Below are 21,553 nucleotides of genomic sequence, written 5' to 3'. Positions count from 1 at the left end.
GAGGAAGAGTGCTGTGGACAAGAAGCAGCACAAAGAAATAAAGGGGGGCATAAAAAAAAAAAGATGGAGTCAGGAGATGATGAGTCCAGAACTTGAAAGGATGCACCCAACTATGAGCACACTCATTTTCCAATTAAATGTTATCTGCCTGCAGTACTGCAGCGTGTGCGTGTGCGTGTCCCTGGAATTGAGGCTGTGCTGCAATCCGCCATTCTAATTGGGCACAGAAGGCTATCTCAGCAGTGCATACAGGGCTGCTGTTGTGCCCAAGGAGCTGCCAGTGTGATGTGAAGGATGTGTGCAAAGGCGTGAATTTCAACCAGCACGTACTGGAAAATAATTTCCCAAAATACTTTTATGTGTGTGCGTTACAACGACATGCATGTCGTGTGAGTGCGATGCTCTGCCGGAATGTGCGTGTGGGAGGGTCAAAGGTCAAAATCTGTTCTCTGGCAGAACAGAGCTTTCAATTTATAACGCCCACAAAGCTGTGGGTTCCCTTTTTTTTGCCGTTTCTCTGCCACCGGCCAATCGGTTTTCAACATGTTGCCACGTCAGAATTCCTGCCGTGCCAGCCAGGTTGGCAAGTCCAGACTTGGGGATGGAATCAAATTATGGACGTTTTTGCTTCCTCCCATGTGCCAGTTTGGTTAATAAAGAATGACTGAGTATGTGAATTAATCTTATGTTCCCGACGATTGACTGATGATCAGTGCAACGGTGCAAGATCATAGATAGTAATCCACTGATGTCACAGCATTGCTGGTTGGAACATTAAAGCCCTTATAGTGCTTCCCTTCTTATTTAAAAAAAATAATTGCTAATAATAATAATAATAATCATAATTTAAACAGGCACGGTGGACTATTGTGTTTTTGGGGCGGCACGGTGGCCGACAGGTTAGCACGATGGCCTCACAATGAGAGTCATCATCGGTCGTGGGTTCAATCCCGGCTCCGGCCATCCTGGTGGAGTTTGCATGTTCTACCCGTGCCTGCGTGGGTTTCCTCCCGGTACTCCGGTTTCCTCCCACATTCCAAAAACATGCATGGTAGGCCGATTTAACACTCGAAATTGCCCCTAGGTATGAGTGTGAGCGCGGATGGTTGTTCGTCTCTGTGTGCCCTGCAATTGGCTGGCAACCAGTTCAGGGTGTCCCCCCGCCTACTGCCCGAAGATAGCTGGGATAGGCTCCAGCACCCCGCGACCCTAGTGAGGAGAAGCGGTATAGATGATGGATGGATGGATAATTTAAACACATGGGTCAGCAAATGCTCAAAGAACTATTTCGTCAGCAAACTACAAAAAGAAATAAACTACGCAGACCCACAAAGCCGTTTTGACATCTAAGGTGAGCATAACACTTCATATGTTCATTTTTCCACCTGTGTGTAAGAGAACAAAACGTGTTGAATTTTTTAAATCAGTCAACTGCTACTGGGAACACAAAACTGTGCTTGTAAAAAAACATTTTAGAATTTTGATAAAAAGGACATTGGTTGAAGCTTCTATTCATCTATTTAATTAACAAAATAGTTCATGTCTAATCAGTGAATGGTTTGTGTCCTAAATACATGAACTAAATGCTCATTGCATATAAACCCAGCTGGGCTCCGCTGTCTGCAGAAATGGGTCAATTAGTGGAGCCCAGGTTTCAAAGCAAACATGGTGAAGCAGCATATAGCTGTTATGCTGCATGCAAACTGAAAAAGTTGCCGACTGAAGTGAAATCATTCTCAAGTATCAATGCTTTTCGATCCAGGTCAAAAATGTGCTTTTAGGCATTTTGTTCTCTTTCAGCCAATAATTTCAGACGTGCTTTTGGTTATGTGGAGCACATCGTCTTGCCTTGTGTATGATAGGTGCCTTGCCTATTTCGGTCCTGCTAATATTCCCGAAATGAAGGCCAAATTTAAATAATCCATCTGCAATGAACCACAAATACTCCACATAAGTGCCAAAGTAAAAAAGGTAACTTGAGACTAAGCGGCTGGTCACGCTGTGAACATGTGTCCCACCTTCCATTGGGCCAGAAGATTCCGAGCTGCTTCAGGGTGCTCGGCCAGCTTCTCTTCGTTGGTGGCATCTATTAGAACATTGCATGTTGTCTCAGCCTCTGTCAGCCAGTTAAGGAACTTGTCGAGATCGAGGTAGAATTGCTGCAACAGCTTCAGAGCCATTTCCAGAGCCGACTCTCTGTCAGAAACACTGGAAAGGTACAAACGTAAGAAGATTTAAACATCCGGGATTTGTCTTTACAGTTCATGATGTAAAATGAAAAACATAAAAAATATATTGGGCTTACAATGGTTTGCAGTCATTTTACACCGAAAACTAAGACACATGATGGTCAAATTTTGAGACTCCCTGCTCGGGCACTGTTCGCTAATCAAACGCAATCACTGGTGACGTTTGATTCCATTTCATGAATCAAACAGAGCCAGTTAGCCACCTGACCACACGCAGTCTTCGCAGTCTTGCCAGTGTGACTCATTTTGATGAAGACTGGCCGAAGTGTTGGAGGATGACTTTTTTCATTATAACTTTTCAGTAATATTAACTGGGAATTGCTTGGCATTTAAATAAGTTAGCTTATCCATTTTAGGAGTTAATAGTAATAACCAGTTTTAAATTGGACATCACAGTGCCCTTAGCATTCGCCAGTATTGCCGAATGGTTGACAGTGTGAGTAAAAGTGCAGGCACCGTTTGCTGATGTGTGTCCAGACAGCCACCATGTTGTCATTAATTTGAGTCACTTTGTGTGTGTCGTCGTTGGCGTAACGTGTCAGCAGTTTGTCGGCCAACGCATTGGTTTCATCCACTTGACCCTGCCACTGTCGCAGGTCGTTGGCGAAGCCCTAAGGGGAGGGAGGACACGACAACAACAATGAATTACTCATTGGAAAGGAATTTGCGGGCCCAAATGTGAGTGATCGAGCTTCATGTCAAGCACACCTTGAGTTCGGCATTCTGTCTTGCAAGAGCATCCACGGTGTAGGTGACCTCCTGCCAGGACTCCAACCGCTCGCTGGCACGCTTGATGAGAGCATCCACCCTCTGTTTGGAATTTAGCCACTCAGTGGAGTCCTGCAGCATGTTGTGAAGCTGCTTATTTCTGGCTGAGAGTTTAACCAGAGAGTCCTCCCAGTGTGTCTGAAGCCGGTCAACTACCAAATAAAAAGTCACATATTAGCTAATTCTGAACTTTTTTTTATCAGTCACAGAATAAAATCATGAAATAAATGGGGCGAGAAAATTCTCATTTAAAACAATTGTGCAAAAAAATCTACTAGTATGTATTGTTTCAATAAAATTATAAGGATCATATTCGTATACAGGGAAATAAATTCATGCCATTCTGAACCCACTTTCTATTTTAGTACAGAGTAGGTACTTTTGCCACTTCTGACCAATTGTGAATGCGTCTTACTGCGCTCAGTGATAGCGTTTCGTGTGTCCTGGTTGCTGGTTTTGTTCTTTAGATTCTGGGCTGCGGTGACTTGTCTCTCCAGCAGAGGGCGACGCTGCTCCAGTTCCTGCAAGGATGCCTGGACCGGTAAAAAAAAAAAAAATAAAAATAAAAAAAAATAAAAAATAAAAAAATCAACCTTTCAGTTACAGAAGACCTTAAAAATAGTAGCAATTTACTAATCTGTATTTTTTTTAATGCAAAGCATTTCTGGCTAGTTCAACTGATGCGCAAGGACTAATAAAAGCAAGCGTGAGTTGGTGACCTTGAGCTGGCCAATATTTTCATTGATGTCATCCAGGTCAGCCACGACCACCCGCTTGTTCTGCACCATGTTGTCCAGCATGGTCAGCCAGTCGGTGAGCTCCGCCCATGATTTATTGAACTGTGCCAGGGCGGCAGAATCAGCCTGGGAAGTCCCCGTAAGCACTTCACCTGGAGTGCACGCAAGGTTTCATACAAAATTACTTCAAATTTTAAATTTGTAAGTTTTATAACTAAGTTTTTAAGAATGATATGTGAGCTAACTTTTTTTTTTTTTTTTGCTGGGAACTGTTTTCAAGTGTGGAAATGAAGTGCAGTGTTCAATCTTTTGACGACTTACTGGCTTTCTTGGCCACAAGGAGGTTTTTCCTTTCCTGATGCAGCCTCAACAACTCCATGATGACAGTCCAGTCTTCTCTCATCTTCATATACCTGGCCTGTGGTCACCAACACACGACAGACACAAAGACATTTGCGTCCCATCAAAATACTCAGCATGTTTCTTGTGTGCTTTGTGATAGATTGTCACACCTTATCTGATTGGTTTGGAGAAATGTCTTTGTACAATTGATTTGCTCGCTGAAGAACGGACTCAACTTCAGGCTGCTTGACTTGGACTTCGTCGACGAGCTGCCATAATGTACGGACGTTATGCATTATGTACACAGCTCAACACGTCCATATTGAAATGTGTATGTCCTACACTGCGTGGGGGCTCCTCTGGACTATGCTCCAGCTGACTTCTGGTTCTGGACACCCAGCCGGACAGATAGTCCAACTGAACCTGAAGAGAATCCAGTTCCTTCAGCCAACACTCAATCTCCAGCTGCCGTTCAGGCAGAGCCATGGAGACCTAAGTAAGGAGAAAGTGGTGCATGAGAAGTTAAAGCTACACCGCATTACCACAACATTCAGACATCTAAATTGTTTGAGTGCTACTCTATGTTGTTGCAAGAAGAATATCATTACTAGCTAGCTTTGAAGTGAAACAACGCTTTTAAAAAATGACACTTACGGTAAGTAAAACCCAGAGTGCTGGGATCATTGGTTTGTTAGCCACAGAATTCCAATTTGTGCTTGCTCACCTGTTCCCAGCGAGTGTTGATGATCCTGATGTCTTTATGTTTGTCAACAGGAATCTGTCGCATGTTAAGGTCCATCACCGCTGCTTTCTTGCTGGGAAGTTCTTCCACACATGCCTGACACACACATTAAAGACACACGCACGCACACACATGTAGACTATGTGTAAAAAAATTGCAACATGCATTAAGTATAAATGCTTTTGCTAAGGTAAAATGCTTTTAGTTAAATGTTGACAGTGAGCAATTTGTGGATGATGATCGGATGAATTTCACTGTGCAATATTATTGATAATAAATAAATTCAGCATGCTAATAGAATGACTGCATATCACTTGTAGTAACATTAAATGTCAAATGTCACTGGAGTGGCAAAACGGTGCACTAGATATCATCTGTGTGCGACTAGTATTCATAAAAGTCGCAATAACGAAGTTAACTATTAGAAGCACGAGTAGCCTCTAGTGGTCAAATTGTGCACAGTTGTGTCACTCGTAACATTTGTTTTACTAGTAAGCCACATTTGCCATACTATTGAAGACAAACAACATACTTGTACATGCACTTTAAGCTGGATATCAAAGTTATTTAATAAATGTTCAAATGGCAGTAGGGACCTGGTGGAATGTGTGTTGAAGCTACCTGGACTTTGCCCAGCGTGTCTCTGATGTGTCGAGGCTCAGCAGGTTGCAGAGGAATGGCCAGAACCCCCTCCGCCTTGTCCAGCCAACCCATCACGGAGCCCATGTTCTCCTGTAGGTGTGCCGCTGTCGTGTGCGCTTCGGCCGATCTGCAGGACAGGACGTCACTGTCATTGTGGGATTATTACTGTTGATGACACCGGCTGTTGTCGTGCCATTGTTTACTCGTTCCCTCCCCTTGATCACTCAACTTCTATTTACTCTTTTTATGTACTCTGTCAATCAGTGGTGATAATAAAATGATTGACATGCACTATGAATCAGCCAATGAGCAAGGAATAAAAAGTCAACCAATACGGGTAGACCTAGAGTGTGCAGGAAGGAAGGTGGTACTTGAACATAAACGCAAACTGCAGAGCAGCAGAAGAATGCATGTTGACAAAGACAGTAAAATCAAATCTGGACTGCTTTTGGTGTATCTCCCCAAAAATTGTTGTCTTAAGATAAACACTCGCACACACCTTGTCTTGCGCTCATTGAGCTGGTCACAGACATGTGCCCAGCGAGCATTTAGGAATTTGAGTTGCGCTCGGAGGCGGGAGACATCATCTGGCGTACTCTTCTGGCTGATGTCCTCGCCTGCAGAAGTCACTCTATTCAACACCACTTCCTGCAGTGGTATCGCTTCGGTCAGGTCCTGCAAAAGCACACACAATACAGTCTTTTAGATGTTCTTGTTGCTCGCAAAGGGCTGGATTTATCAAGATTGCAAATAATAGGCACTAACACGCTAACGGATGAAGAAGAAGATGGTTTTGTGCTTTTGGTAGCTGATGGTTTTCAAAATGGAATGTTTGATAGAGCATCACAAGTTTGAAGTGATGGAATTGGAAGTGTTAGTGGAAGAGGCAAATAAACATATTACTGAGTTAGAGAAAATATTTTTTTTTACTCCAATCATTCTGGGGAAGACAGCAACCACATGAAAAACAAAAACAAAAAAAATCCGTGTTTGATTTAACTCATCCCACGTGAGTGGGTATTTGATGGCTTTGCCAATCCTGCGTAATATGGTGTTTGGGACTGAGAGAGGCCAGCAACTATTGTGCGCTGAAATGACCCAGACGGAAAGAACGCACAGTTGAATAAAGTTGTGCCATAGGTGATATGACATGATTGCATTTTCTCCTCCTAGAATGTGAATTTGATTGAATTTACGCATTGCCAGATGCAATTTGGATGTGCCCGGTTTGTAGCGCATCGGTTTGCTTGAGCAATCAAGTTTTTGCATTAGTAAATCATGCCCGAAAAAGAACAATAGAATTAAATAGAGAGCCAGTTTAGACTCACACCAAACATCTTGTTGCTTTAAAAAGTTGCCGAAAGATTTGTTGAGCGCTTTAAAAGCAGTCGATGCATTCAAAGGGGCTGGGGCAGATTGAGTATCGACTAGCAGATGGTCTCCTATGCATCACTGTCTGTGTATAAGGAGTGTGAGAGCTGATCACAGACACCTGCAAAGTGGACTGGACACATTTCTTTTGATCACTGACTTCAGCTACCCTGGCCATCTTGTGCGGAGTACCTTTCAGAATTCTTGCATTTCTAACTTTGTTAGAGGGCTGTCTTCCTTGACAGTTTGGGCTGCAAGTTTCGGTCTGTACGGCGCATGCACTTCATCAGCTTGACTATTTTATAGAGTATTATTTCAAATCAACGGGGTATTTCTCTTTTAGCAATCAACAATAATCGACAGTCCCCATAAAACGGGTTTGGATAGCAATCGAAAATCAAATATTTGGACACTAGCAGCGTTTTTATGATTTTGCTTTTATACATCAACAATCAATTTGTGATTCCAATTAAGTGGTTTGACAAATGTAGCATTTACCATTTTTTATATTAAAGCATTTCAGAGTAGACCATTTTGGAAAGGTGAAATAATTGTAATCATCGTGTTTGAAATATTATATAACTTCAAATCCTTTGCAAGTAAGAAGCACCTGCAATTTGGATTAAAATCTGAGTTTTCTATTGAGAAATGTTTTTTCAGGCCTTCACCGCTATCCTGCTGCTTGTGTGTGGGTGTTCCTGCTTTCATTTTTGTCTTCAGTAAATGAAGAGCACACTCTATAGCAAGGGGTCACTAACTCCGGTCCTCGAGGACCCCTATCCCGTATGTTTTAGATGTTTCCCTCGCCTCTGATTCACCTGATCACATCATCAGCAAACTTTACAGAAGCCTGACAACAAACCGGATTCCACACCAAAAGATTCTAATAATCATGATTTTTTTTTTTTTTTGTGCGTGTGTGTGTAAGATACCCTGAGGCGCTGCCTTTGTGTTGCTGGCTCTCTCTCTGCAATCTTGAGTGCACCCTCAGCTTCATGAAGCCATTCCTCAAGCGCTCGCTGGTCTGCTACAAACCTCTGCCACTTGCTGTTGCTGTCCTGCCAGCGCCTTAAAGTGCACACACACACACATCATACAGCTTTTTTCCAACCTCTGGGAATCATCTCCCTCCAGTTTCTTCTTGCTTACATTAGCCGGTCTTTGTGAAGCTTGTTCAGTTTGTCCCAGTTGGTTGCAAGGAGTGCGGCGCTTTCGTGGATCCGCTGGCACTCAAGAGGACGAGCATCAGAAGCCACTTCCTGTCTGCGGGAGAGCGCTGTCTCCACTGGACCACGCAGTTTGTCAATGATTGCCTTCACTTCCTGTGTATGCATTGCTGGAGATGATTAATTCATCTACTTTTTGGAAATGACACTTTTCACTTTTGGTTCGCTTGCGATTCGAACACGCAACGTAGCACTGACCTTCAGGCAGTGCTCTTGCTGAGGCAGGTTGTAATAAGCTGCGGGCCAGTACTCGGGTGAGTTCAGTTTGAAGTCTGCCTCAGCCACGGAACGTAACAGTGCCTGCAGCTCTGCCAGGTAATCCTGCAAACACACACACACACACACACACAGAAATGAGCATGCACCACATTAACAAGAGCAGAGCTGAGTATTTGTGTCACATAAAAAAGAAGCCGATTAAAAAATTAAATAAATAATATGAAAGACTATTTTTCAAGCACAATTATGCATGCAATTAATTCCAATTGTTACATCTCCAAGAAAGGTGTACGATTCTCATGACTGAAAAGTAGTGAATGCTGAGAGTTGCAGACCAAAGTGAAATATCGTTGGTTAATACCAAGCAAAGAAAATCCAATCCATTCCCAGTTATCATGCAAATTAAATCACCTCTCGGTATTCAGGGATTACTCAATCATGAATGAATTAGAAATACACTGCATCATACTACTGAGAAGGTTTTTTTTTTTGTTCTTATCATGTCTGGGTGTGAGTACAACCATAATAAAAAATATATTGTTAAATGATAGTTGCAATCAAAACTGAGCATAGTAATGATATTGTACAGGCCAAAGGGTGTGTGAGCGTAGACAATGTGCTTCCCCCTGAGGTGTTAAGTGTGCATCGGTAGTCTGGGGTCACAACTGTTTGAAAATAACAAATTTCCCTTGTTTTCATGACGACTTTTTATACTTGGACAAAATCCACATCAACGTCTGCATTCCCAACATAAGCTGCGGGAGGTCTAGTGATTAGATGAGCGCAGAAAACAAACTGCTCGCTGTCCAGTGGGGTGTTAATCAAAGACACGTTGCAAGGTGCAAACATACGTTTCGTCTGACAAGATGTGCATTTGTCCAATCTCATCACAGTAAGTGTATGTTGGTGGGTGCACATGATTTGATGGAGGGATACATACATTGATTGGCACATCGGCAGACTGCATAATGTCATTGGTTGACATGCGGCGACACAGAACCAGACAGAGAAAACAATGAGATTCACACGTGACTTTTCTTTTAAGTAACACTCAACACATGGTGAAAAAACTCAAACTGGAACTGTGATTAGAATTTGACCAAAGGAAAGACTGAAGTAGGTAACTAATGATTAATAACTTTAAAGATTTGTATGTAGGCGTTAGTAGCTCTAACTATAAAGTGATTCACTGCCATGGGATGTTCATCTTTCATCATCTCTCAACTGGAATCCAAGCCCTTAGTCACTGATTAATGAGTACGATTCTCAAAAGATACGCATGGAAGACAGTCTCACCCAGCTTGCCACTGTCATGACTAACAGATCCCTGTGGATGGCAGTGTTGGATCGCTTTGGATTTGAGATCAGCACAGCTTTTGAGTGGAGGATAAAGATTAGGAGGTGTATCTGAAGTTGTCGCGTCAATTATAAGGGAATGAAATGCAAACACGTTGGAAGTTGGACAGGTTTAGGCCTGGTGAAAATGCTACTGATGTTCAATTCAGGCCATGCGATGAGTCAGTGTCGCTCACAGCACGTTTTGTATTTGTAAATAACTTATTTTGCCATCAAAAGACATTCCTCATACGTATTTTTGCTGTATTATAGTTTGAGGTATCAAAAAAAGCTAAACGACTGGGTCAAAGTCACGGCTGTGCTCGACATATTTTTTCACAAAAAAAAAAAAAAAAGTTTTCGCTGCTTTTTGGTCAGAAATTGGTGTTTTGGGTGAAACCACCCATGTACTGCTGATTGCTAAAGAACAGAAAAAGGTAGAACATTTTTATTTTATGGAGAAAGAAGAAAGACCTACAAATATTATGTGGGTCAGTCAAGACTCTCTAAAAGGGCTGCCAGTACAGATCACTCTCTCTTTTCATCAATTATTGACCGATCTAAAATGTTGAAAATGGCTCGCTCTCTTTGACGATGTTAATCTGTGAGCAAATTTGACGTTTTTATGGTCCCATGAAAAGTGATGATTTTGGAGGTGTGAGCAGTTCAACGGGAGCCAGCGATATGTGAACATATATTTGACTTGTTTGGCACAAAGTGCATATAGCCTAAATTATAATTCAAATTGCTATATCATTATATTAACACTTGCATATTAACACACAGAGGTGCGCATTCGTCAGTGCTTTAGTCAATCTTTGAGATCTTGTCAAAATTTCAGGCCCGCTTAGTCGGTCGAAATCAGGGAAATCAAGTCACACGCAGGTGCTGCACACCTGACACGCAGCCAAACAAATAGAAAAAAAATCAAAGTGTTTTATCCCTTTTGGTCCCAGAGACCTCAATGATGTGTCCCATATTGTCTGATTTCACAGATTTGCTTTTTTTTTTTTTTTTTTTTTTCTCCATTTGGCTGCGAGTCTGCTTGCACAGCGCCTACGTGTGACGAGGAAATGATGTCCTTGACACCGATTGGCTGTCACCAACGAGGGATGGACTGGGCCCGCGTGGGTTGGCTTGAAATACTGGTGGGAACTTAGTGATGGACTGACGATGGCCAACTCTGATAATTCTCAGAGCTTGTTGACTGACCCATTCACAGCATCACAAGAGTGTATCCCATAGTTTGTTTTTTTTATTATTATTTTTATTTTATTTTATTTTTTTTAAAATTACTATCTACTCAGTATCTCATATTTGTGTACTTTAAATATGATTGCGTACCTTTAATAATTTCCATGCATGCAAACATTTTGGTAGTAAGGCTTTAAAATGGGACGTTTGACCGCACAGATGGCAAATGTTAGTAATAGTTAGTTACACACACAGTGCAGTTAAAAATTTGTGTTACTATGGAGCTTCAAAGTCATCCGTTGGCATAAAGTAGAAGTGGTGGTGCCTACTGGAACTCACACATTGTCTTTGAAAGGGTTTGAGCTTGCTCTCCACCTCAGCCCAGCGTGTGTTGAGCTGGAGTTGCCGGGGCTCCACTAGATTGGCGGCTCCAACCTCTGAGAGCTGATTGGCTAAGCCCTGCAACTCCTTAAGCGCGTCCTTCTTCTGGGCCATCTGTGAGACAATTTCCTAGTGGGCGAAAACCAACCGAGGGGGTCATTTTTTTATGTGTGTGCGAGGTAGGGACAGTCTGCGACTTATAAGGGGAAGCATAGTGAGACAAGTACGTCTGGGACAATTATTTTGTGAGACTTTATTAGCATTGATGATGAGTACAATCACTGGAATGTGTGCGTGCGTGCGTGTGTGTTGGGAATGGGACAAGAGAAAGCATGTAGACAAAAATAAAAGACAGAGCAGTGCGGAATTTCAGTACGAGACTGACAGGCAAGGATGATGTCCACTTAGCGAAATGTCATAGTGATCATCTGAAAGCCAAAAGACAAACATGTACAGTCAGGAGGTGGGGTGGAGAACTGTGTGTTTGGGGGGATTTGGAGGCTATCATAGAAACAGAATAAAGCATGAGAATGGAGCATTGACATCAGAGGTTGCACCTAAAGGTCACTGTGACAGAAAAATAAAGTATACAATATGTATTTAACATTGTATGCTTGTGTGTGTGTGTGTGTCTGTGTTTGTTTTTATGCATTACGGGGACATTTGACCTGAATACACGCAACACTGCAAGGATAATTAGAATTACGAGGACACAGCCCATGTGTATTATTGTGTATGAGAAACGCCCCTGTAGGCAGGACCTGGTATTGCACCCCCTACTTAATAATTCACACAGTGTATGTCCCCATAATTAAGTTTTTTTTAAAATCAAAATGCTGTGTGTATATGTGTGTGTGAGTGCATGTCCCCATAATGTTTTTTGTCAAAATGCTATGTGTGTGTGCGTATGCGTGCATTGTCACCTTGACCCTATCACCCTCGGGAGGGTCGGGGAATTGGTCGACACTTCGCTGGATGTCGTCCAGCCAGGCCAGCAGGTCATGTGATTTCCTTCGGTACTGGTACCACTGAGGGGCAATGGCGAGCGCCTTCCTGTTCCGGAGCACGCGAAGGTCCTGCCACATATACACATGGTTCAAAGATCTGCACGGACTGAATGCAGCAAGTGATGTCACGAATAGAGAGGCGTAAATTTAGGAGCCGAACCCTGCGACGAATAGTTGACAACCCCGTAAAAGAAGGGTTGTTTTCCTAACCGACTTGCTGGGTTGCTGTGGATTTTCAGCAGATTGGGTTTCTCTTATTCAATGTTGGGTTCATGGTTTTGACTGGGCAGATTGGGTTGGATAGGATTTAGGTGGACATAAACACTAAAACTGTACTACCGACATTGAAGTATATTCACTGTAGTACGTTTCAAATCTCGGTCAGGCTGGATGGCCGACCCATTTGCGTCAAACTGGACCTAACATATTATGCGAGTGAGTCACTGTGAATGACAGTGGAAAGGTGTGTCGCCTTCTTCTTAGAAATTGTTGGTAATAAAATTTGTATTATCATTTTTAACCAAAGCCAGACTGATATTACCCTCGTAGCCCATTTCTTGGTAGCTTTAATTCAACAGTATGGCTAGTTCTTTAAAATCTTATACAATACAACGCAACTTTATATAACACATTTCACAACAGCTGAAGCTGTAACAAAGCGCTTTCCACGTGGTGTAATATAAATTAAAATATAAAGGACTAATCATCTGTAGGTGTTCATGTGCACATTACCTTGACTGTGTTGTACTTGTTGCCGAGCTGCTTTTGTTTCAGTCTGATCTGTTCTCTCTTGTCCTGATCCGGGGCTCTCTTCTGCAGATTCTCTCCTCTCAACAATAAATCATTCACCGCAACTTCCTCACAGTCCTAAACCCCGTCGACATACATGTTTCATTAAGTCTTTCGACTAAAGGGTCAAATGTCACAAAGATGGCACAGCTGCTTTCCCGATTTCACTGACCTTGTCTTCCTGGAAGTCCTCTTCCTTGAGGTTTTCCCCTTGTCTTGCTTCCTCCTCCAGGAGATTCAACCAGATCTGAGCTTCGCGGTGATACTGCTCCAGTTCTTTGGCCGATGCTGCTGTCTGAAATGTGTTTTTTGTCAGGAAAGAGTTTGTCAGCATCCGACAGCAGCCTTTGAAGCTGTTATAAATATAACAGAGCAAGATTTGAGAGAATTATTGCAGGTTGTCGTCGTGGTGTCCCACCGGTCCGGAGGTGATGCGTTGCGCAATCGTGTCAAATCGCTGGGTCAAAAGCTCCACTTTAGGCCCCACCTGGGCCTGGCAATTCTCCCCCCTGGTTGTCATCAGCTCTTGTGCCAAACTTTTCACTTCCTCCATCTTTTTCCGTGTCAGCTCCAGCTCCGCACGCAGTACCTGAATGGACACACGAAACAAATATCATTTGGCATATTTGAATGATGATTTTAGCCATCTTCTGTCTTTTTCCGTGTACTTCAATCAAGTATTTACTTATTGTTTAGAAATATTGGAGAAAAATATACCCACTCTTAGCGCAGCATCATTGGGTCCTTGGTTGTCAATCTCATCCATCTTTTTATTCGCTCCGTCTATCCATCTGTTCACTTCCTCAATCTGTGCATCTAACTTCCTCATCTGCTGCTGGTAGGCCTGAAGACAAGGTGACAGACAATGCTGTTTTCAGGACGACTTAACTCTGACAAGACAAGCTGATCTTAAATGAAAAACAGATCTTTGAAGTGCACTCCCACCAGCAGCAGGTTTAGCCATTCCTCCGCTCGGGATGTAACAGCAATCCAGTTGCAGTGCAGCAGGCTGACTTTGTCATCTACCAGGCTTCCATGGACCCGTAGAACGGCTTTCAGGGCCTCGGCCAAATCCACCACAGCCTGCAGCTGTGGCTGACGCTTCTCTGTCTCGCCATGGATGGACTGCATTGTGTAAGATGGAAAATAAATGATTAGGAGGTAATTTTTGTTACTATACAGTTAACGGGGGAGTTTGCATTTAACCTAGAAAAAAAAAACAACAAGAACATGTATTAACAGCCCATGTGTTTTGACAGTAGAACATTGTTACCTCAGAAAGAAACTTATTGATAATGGAGTACACTAAAGTTTATATTTAAAAAAAAAAAATCAGTGTGGTCATGTGTTTTTTTGTTTAATTCAGAATCCTGGTGGACTTTCATTGTTTTTGTATCAAGCGTACCTGTGCCCACGCCACCTCGGCTTCCAGGTCACTGGGCATACCGTCGACAGCGGAACGCCGGGTCAACTCGGCATCAGTGGCCGCCAGCCACTCAGTCAGCCCATTGAGTTCCTTGCGAAGCTTTCTGGACAGCTTCAGACTCTTTTCTAGCTCCAGTTTACTCTCTGTTATCTGTAGAAAAAAAAAAACAACTTGGAGGAATGCTGAAAGACAATTTCTACTAATGCCATTGTAGGACCAAAATGATATAAATTCCTCTCATAATTTTCAAACACACATAAAAGCAGCATAATTTATTGTCAGATTAGTAATAAAAAAAAAAAACTAAACTTTTCAAAGCCAAACAAAAAACACTCCCTCCTTTAATTCCCCTAAACCTGCACTATTACAAATCTGTTTCTTGAGAACTTCTACTTCTGCAAGACTGTATTTACTGCCCCCTGGTGGCCAAGAAGTGCACAACAGAAGGAGTCACAATCAAATAATCACAATATACGTTTATTCATTATTATTGTGTGTTTTAAAAAGTACAATACTATAGATTGCTATGCTCCTTATTCATTTTTTTACTCATTTCAGTTGGATGGCAGCATCTCTCAGTATCCACTTGAAACTTTTGAGGCAACTACAATGTCTAGTTTGTGTGTTTGCATGCATGTGCTCACACCTGCGCTCCGAGCTGGTTGTACAGCAGTTTGAGTGCAGTCACACGCTCGTCCAGCTCTTTGGGATGCTCAGTCTGCTGCCTCTGCACAATCTGCCTGCCCGTTTTGATCACCGTCTCCACCTCGCCTTTCACTTCACTCAGCACCTTGTACAACTTCTGCAAGGCACAGAACAGAGCGGCCGTCATCCTCTTTTGTCCGTCAACTGATCAAACCGTGTGCGTGGTGAACACGCACCATGCATTGCTCCAGCTGAGACTGCACCACGTCCTGCTCTACGCTGCGAATGTCCAGCACCCCCATTTGACCTTTGACACCGGCTAGCACACATTCACACTCAGCCAGGCGAGCTTCGAAGTTGGCCGGCTTCTGGAAGAGGCGGAACTTGGTCCACACGTCTGCCAGCATTTTCTAGTTTGGATGGAAGTGGTTGGAGTACAGAGTATGAATACTTGGCCATAAGTGAGCTAGTGGGTGTGTGTTTGCGTTTGAGTTTGAGTTTAAAAGGGGGCACCTGTGTAAGGTCTAGCTGTCCAGTCATCCTCTGGGATGGGTCCTTTTCCTGATTCTTCCTCCTCACCTCCTCCAAGGAGGCATCATGGCCACTCAAGTCTGACTGGATCTTCTGCATTGCACACAATTAAAAGTGACAGCATTTCAAAGAACATTCTTCACAATTGATTCTGTTCCCTGTTTGGACCATAAAATGTCAGTAGGGAGCAGCAAGAAACAAAGTTACTATATCAAGCATCATTAAAGCCAACTGACACTTGAAAAGCATCTTTTTCTTTTTTCGATCGCAATTGGAATGCTACCTGAGCCTCCTGCGGTATTTGATGAGCATCAATGTTGTCAGCCAAGTATGCCCTCAGGTGGCGGTCAGTGTTGGCCAGCGACTCCTGGATGGACCTGAGTGTCTTGTCATTCTCCTGGGCCCACTGGAGGCTCTTTGCCAGTTCCTTACGCTTGAGGGACGCCTGGATAAAAACACAACTTGTTGTGTATTTCCCCAGATACACTGACATTTCACCCTAAAACGCCTAATCTTTTTTGTGAGTAGTCTATCACCAGACTTGGCTCCTCCCATGGTTGTAAAGTGTAATTCTGTGCACATGCTAGCACAGATGACAGCACAGATGCGAGTGCGAAACAAAACACAAGATGTTCAGGCTGCTCCAATACGAGTAAAAAGTTACAAAAAAAAAAAAAAGTGATCCATGACAACAACAGATATACTATGCTCTTTTTTCCAAGCCAACGTGGCCTTCAAAAATTGACATTGTTTGCTAAAAAGACACGCGCACACACACACACACACACACACACGACTAAAGCAAACACCCACCACCGCCAGCATGCTCCCACACCCGGCGTGCGCCCTCCTGCCGCATGGACTCCGAGGCATCTCTCTCATGGCGTCTCAATGCGAAGCCGCCGCATCAATGTTACCCATAACAAGAATCACCTTCCCTTCCCGAGTCATTGCTTCGGGGATTACTACAGTCAGATCACTTACGTCATAAACTCGTTGAAAGTCATGTGTGCGCTGGACAGGCAAACTGTATGCATGCTAATCCCATAAAGAAGGATCATGACTAAGTATAGCCTTCAGCCTCCACATCCCTCCTCACACACACACACCCACGCATGCATACCCACACATTTGTTTGAGCAGTGGGCTTTCAGTTTCTAATAAATGAAATGACAACTTGAAACAATATGAAACATTGACACAACCACCGACAACAAGCATCCCCTGTGGCATCATGTTGGCTCTCAAAAAAACACTCTCAGTTAAGCAGCCCACGTGTTGCGTATTTTGCCAACAAGCACTTTTCGTTTTGGCAAACATGCTTGTGCAACATGTAACCGACAAATGTGGGACATATAAGAGCATGTGCGGGTTGAATTATCTCGGCACGGGTTATAAATTTGGGACCTCGTTATAATGGGATTATATACTTATGCTACTGCGTCAGCCTTTATTCTGGACCTCGGCAAGAGATGTTATTTGACACTTGCACTGCTTGGATGTTTCTCTGCATCAGTAAGGGTGAAAAAAAAAAAAAAAAAAAAAGTCTGCACTCATGCATGACGTGATTGTCTTGTCTACTGCACATCTGTGATTGTAATGTAATTACCGCACTTCTGATTCTATTTTATGTTATGTTATAATAATAACAATATTAACAATAATAATAATAATAATACAGCGTTTATGAATTAAGGGTTAGGTTCCACAAAAGCAGGCCATCAGGAATGTAGAAATTTGCAGCATCACGGCCATTCCAATCGAACTGCTACTCCCCCTGGCCCCAGTCAACGAACATATTGCCTCGGTGGATGAATACTCCCGGGCATAATTTCGGTCCCGGTACGCCCATGGTGATGCGGGATTCTAGTTAAAGTAAACCATTTTCAACTAAAAAGGAAAACTTTTCAAATGCAACCCGGACTCAAACACGATTAGGGAACGAGGATTTGGGGAGCCAATGCAAGCTCAAATACATTGCGACTTATAGTCTGAAAAATATTCACATTCCATTTTACACTAAACAGTCAGAGCAAAAAACACAACTATTACTTACTTTAGCTTTAAAGGGTTATACCCACACAAAGAGCCCTAGTCTAAACCAAGTGAATAATAAAACATATTCACATATAACCTTTTTGTCATTCCAAGACTGAACCCTTAGAACATTTAAATATTTCACTTCAAATTAAATGAGAGGGCTGCATTCATTGATGAGAGACGAAGTCGACTCAGAGCTGCCGGCTCTCATTTCATATGAGTATGTTGACACACGCACACCCGAGACAATACACACACTCAATGTTGGATATACAGAATGTGACAAAAGCGCACGCACACACACACACACACACACATACACACAGTCTCAAATGGGTTGACAAACAAAGGGAAGCTTATCAGGCTGCAAGGAGAACATTAATCTGAGGGCTATTGTGAGGGGGAGATCAACCCGGCGGGGTCTAAGTGTCTTTGGGTATGTTTATTTAAAAGTGTGACTAATCCGCCACGCGACTAAGAAGCAATGCTGCCAGTGGCCGAAAGGACGGTCCATGAAAAGCAAGAGGGGGTAGGAAGGAGGTAACTAAGTGTGCAATAGGGCAGTGTAAGCAGAAGGCATGGCTAGCCATTTGTATACTAGCGCAGTACACACGCTCAGGCTCTTCAGATGAGGCAAAAGCGATAACAAACGCCATTATTGGTGTTTTTATAGCATCATAATTCTGACCAAACTGCAACTCTTCCACTTTTCTACATGCTTCATTTCCTAAAAAATAAACACTACTGATGTTATGCTTTCCCATGAAGAGAACATACATGCTGTTGAATGTGATTAAAATTCCTGTTTACGCAGAAAGATGAGAACTTTTTTGTGCATTATGCCCCGTTACAGCATCCAACGTGATTTTGAGATTGTAAGTACGGAGTCCCACTCATTACTTGATTGTTTGACTGCAGTAGCAACTTTCCACTAATGGAGGGTGCTAATAGACTGCGATAAAGTCAAGAGAAGTATGAATACCGTGCAATGGGGTTTTATGTTGACCGGAAATTTAGGGGCAGATGCGACGACAACGTTATTGAGAGTCAACTTATTTTTGCGGTCAACTTATCCGTTTTTGGCAACTTTTTTTTTCCCCCAGCCCATTTTCATTTACTTATATTCTATTCAATTGGCATTACACCGTGTGTTTTGAAGAGTGCTTCTCAAATAGTGGGGCGGGCCCCCTGGGTGAGCGCAGTGTGACCCTGGGGAACATGACGCGTGGTCGTCATATCTCACCCTCGCCATGAGCTCATCCCAACGTGCGTTGAAGGCATCCAGTTTTTGCTGAATTAGCTCATCCAAAACACCGCCGTCCATCAGAGTCTGTGCCAACTCCCGAATCTGGTTTCTGTTGTGCTCAGGGTGTTGCAGGAGAACCTCGAGTCCCTGTCATAGGCGCACGCACACACACAAACACATGCACAAAATAAGGGGCAAATATGTAGCCTAAATGTTAACCTACACATGAGGCCAAAAGAACAAAGTATCTTCCCATTTTATCTGGCCAAATATACCAAAGCCATTTAATTAGCAGGTCTGCAGTGTTTGACTTGAGACTATTTTGAACGTCGTGTCTGTCATTAACCAGGTCTAGCATTAGGTACACCTGTTTCCCCATTAAGGCACTGTATCAATTAATGTACGGTGTATTACGATGTGAACACACTGGCGCTCCACTTCATTAGGTACACCTGCTCTGTCTAATGACCTCCACTTTCAGAGGTATTCATTTAAGAAATATGATTACACTGGTCAACAGGAAATTTTAATATGAGCTGGCTTTGTGTGTCTCGCAACATATTTTTGACACAGATTTAAAAAAATGTAACTTTTTCACTCGCATATAAAATTTTTGAATATTTTCTTTTTTAAAACTTGTGGGTTTGACTTGACCCGTTCCAAATTAATGTTTTATAAAAAGATTCCATGTTTTGTGAACCTAATCCTTAATTCAGCAATATTACTAAATATATGAATATTTTACATTTATTATTATTATTAAAACCAGATGAGTTCAAGAAAAATAAAAACATATTGGGAATCAGTGCAAAATAATAATCTAGAAAATGTTACGAAAAAATTTGCATTTTTTTGTCCAGTGTTATGACTGATTGTAAATCACATTATGATAACCTACCTAAAGGGACAGTCTTTAGAATTTAATGCTAGCTAGTAGCGGACTTATAGAATGCAACAACCTAAATTCAAAGCATGAGCATTGAAGCACATGTGCACTACGGTGTCTCAGAGAGACCACACTTCACAAGCCTCCCAACAATTTATTTAGCAGAGGTGCAAGCAAAACTTTATCTTATACAACTTCTAATTTTACCTTAAATGACAAAGTAGATGCATTGAATTTGTTGCACATGCAGCGGTGAGACATGTAATATAATGATCAATTACTACACCTACAATTGTCTTAAAAAAAAGTTGAACATTGACGTAATAAAAACGCGAAAAATAAAATCATTCTACACACTGTCCCTTTAATAAAGTTGCCTGATTTAATGGGATTTTTGTTCATTAATTTAACATATAGCATTGAGCGTCATTTATTATTCTATCAATTTGCTTTGATTTTTCACTTAGGGATGTTTTCATATGAGTGATGTTGCAGCCTCAAGGCTTATGAGGTGATACATTTGAGCATCTACATTGCTTTATCACACACACTGTAGCTTTGAGAGTGATTGCTTTGACACACACGTAGCTTTAAGATGAGCCACATAACCTGAAAATGCATCACATGAGTCAATATGATCCATGTAACTTGACGCTGCACTTCAATCTGTCACGCATAGCCTTGAAACTACATGCACGGACAACACAAGTGCAATTATTCTGACTTTATTGGGGACTGCATCATTTGCTGCCTCTGAGCCAGAACTGTATCGCACTTTGGCAAGAAGCCTTGTGGGATCCAACTACAGCCACGTTATTTTTGTGTTTGTTTTGCTCCCAAAATAAAGACAATAAAACAAATTGTTTTCTTCATTGCCGTGCCACTGTATGTAACGCTCACCCTTGCTTCGGGGGAGGAGTGCACTGTGTAAAAAGTTAAGTAGGCTGATTTTTGTGCACACTCACGTCTAGCGCCTCCTGCAGCTCCTCTGCGCCTTCAGGAAGGTTTTCAGTTTCATCAAGTTTGCGCTCTAGCTGGTCCAGAAAGGCGTTCTCCTGCTGCAGGTAGGACAGCAACTCGCACCAACACGCCCAAACTTCCTGCATCACACATGAGCCATAATTACAAATTGCTGTAAATGCATTGACGGAAAAAATTAGGCAACAAATTCGTCAATGGAAGATAATGAGGACGAAATCAACACATTCTTATCTCTACGTCACCAGTAAGCACCTCGATTTCGGTCATTAAATACTTGTTTGTTTCATTTTCTACTCTCTACCACAAGTTGTGGTAGGGCCATTGCTCAACAGGCTCATCTAAAGAATTTCATTCACAAGGTAGAATTTTTATTTAATGTTAATGTGCAATCCATTTTAATATTATTACTTAATTACATTTTTTCCCCATTTTCCTTCATTCAAGTGCAGTGTTTATGTTCAAACTGCGCGTCATGATACAGGGGCTTAAATTAGTATTACAGTGTTTCTAAAAAATAAAAACAAAAAAACTGTCACATCTTTAGGCTAACACTTGTTAAAAAGAAGAATACCTCCAGAGTTTTGCATTTTCCGTCCAGGCGGCTGCACAGGCGTTGGTAGTTGACCTTTAGCACATCAAGTTCTGAACGCAGGGCGTCATGAGCCGTTGGAGGAGCCTTGGCGATGAAACTATTCACACTGTCAGTCAAGAGTTTGACTTTGAGTTCCTTGGAGTGGACTTCTTCCTGGGCTCTCTGGGGGAGAGGCAATGGAATTGGTCAAAGGATGGATGTATA

At 42.4% G+C, this 21,553-nt stretch overlaps 1 protein-coding gene across 1 annotated transcript in view; it reads right to left on the bottom strand.

The window, feature by feature from the left end:
• dmd (dystrophin) overlaps nucleotides 1-21,553 on the bottom strand; it is a 128,957-nt gene that overhangs the window by 35,728 nt on the left and 71,676 nt on the right. The window contains exons 31-60 of the mRNA XM_088289733.1: nucleotides 21,329-21,511; nucleotides 20,742-20,876; nucleotides 18,888-19,037; nucleotides 15,888-16,049; nucleotides 15,587-15,697; nucleotides 15,310-15,483; nucleotides 15,075-15,230; nucleotides 14,408-14,578; nucleotides 13,948-14,127; nucleotides 13,724-13,846; nucleotides 13,421-13,591; nucleotides 13,175-13,297; nucleotides 12,946-13,080; nucleotides 12,130-12,282; nucleotides 11,165-11,335; nucleotides 9,237-9,257; nucleotides 8,276-8,398; nucleotides 8,001-8,173; nucleotides 7,784-7,919; nucleotides 5,980-6,155; nucleotides 5,460-5,607; nucleotides 4,821-4,934; nucleotides 4,439-4,588; nucleotides 4,267-4,365; nucleotides 4,076-4,172; nucleotides 3,737-3,906; nucleotides 3,433-3,550; nucleotides 2,958-3,169; nucleotides 2,706-2,860; nucleotides 2,019-2,208 (exon numbers count right to left, since the gene is read on the bottom strand). Of these exons, the coding sequence (XP_088145859.1) occupies nucleotides 2,019-2,208; nucleotides 2,706-2,860; nucleotides 2,958-3,169; nucleotides 3,433-3,550; nucleotides 3,737-3,906; nucleotides 4,076-4,172; nucleotides 4,267-4,365; nucleotides 4,439-4,588; nucleotides 4,821-4,934; nucleotides 5,460-5,607; nucleotides 5,980-6,155; nucleotides 7,784-7,919; nucleotides 8,001-8,173; nucleotides 8,276-8,398; nucleotides 9,237-9,257; nucleotides 11,165-11,335; nucleotides 12,130-12,282; nucleotides 12,946-13,080; nucleotides 13,175-13,297; nucleotides 13,421-13,591; nucleotides 13,724-13,846; nucleotides 13,948-14,127; nucleotides 14,408-14,578; nucleotides 15,075-15,230; nucleotides 15,310-15,483; nucleotides 15,587-15,697; nucleotides 15,888-16,049; nucleotides 18,888-19,037; nucleotides 20,742-20,876; nucleotides 21,329-21,511 (4,380 nt within the window). The remainder of the gene's footprint in view (nucleotides 1-2,018; nucleotides 2,209-2,705; nucleotides 2,861-2,957; nucleotides 3,170-3,432; nucleotides 3,551-3,736; nucleotides 3,907-4,075; nucleotides 4,173-4,266; nucleotides 4,366-4,438; nucleotides 4,589-4,820; nucleotides 4,935-5,459; nucleotides 5,608-5,979; nucleotides 6,156-7,783; nucleotides 7,920-8,000; nucleotides 8,174-8,275; nucleotides 8,399-9,236; nucleotides 9,258-11,164; nucleotides 11,336-12,129; nucleotides 12,283-12,945; nucleotides 13,081-13,174; nucleotides 13,298-13,420; nucleotides 13,592-13,723; nucleotides 13,847-13,947; nucleotides 14,128-14,407; nucleotides 14,579-15,074; nucleotides 15,231-15,309; nucleotides 15,484-15,586; nucleotides 15,698-15,887; nucleotides 16,050-18,887; nucleotides 19,038-20,741; nucleotides 20,877-21,328; nucleotides 21,512-21,553) is intronic.

The sequence above is a fragment of the Idiotropiscis lumnitzeri genome, chromosome 3, assembly GCF_059441095.1.
Source record: "Idiotropiscis lumnitzeri isolate Australia: NSW breed Sydney's pygmy pipehorse chromosome 3, RoL_Ilum_1.0, whole genome shotgun sequence".
Classification (NCBI taxonomy): Eukaryota; Metazoa; Chordata; class Actinopteri; order Syngnathiformes; family Syngnathidae; genus Idiotropiscis; species Idiotropiscis lumnitzeri.
Note: the sequence above shows the minus strand (reverse complement) of the source record. Positions and strands in the feature narration are given on the sequence as shown.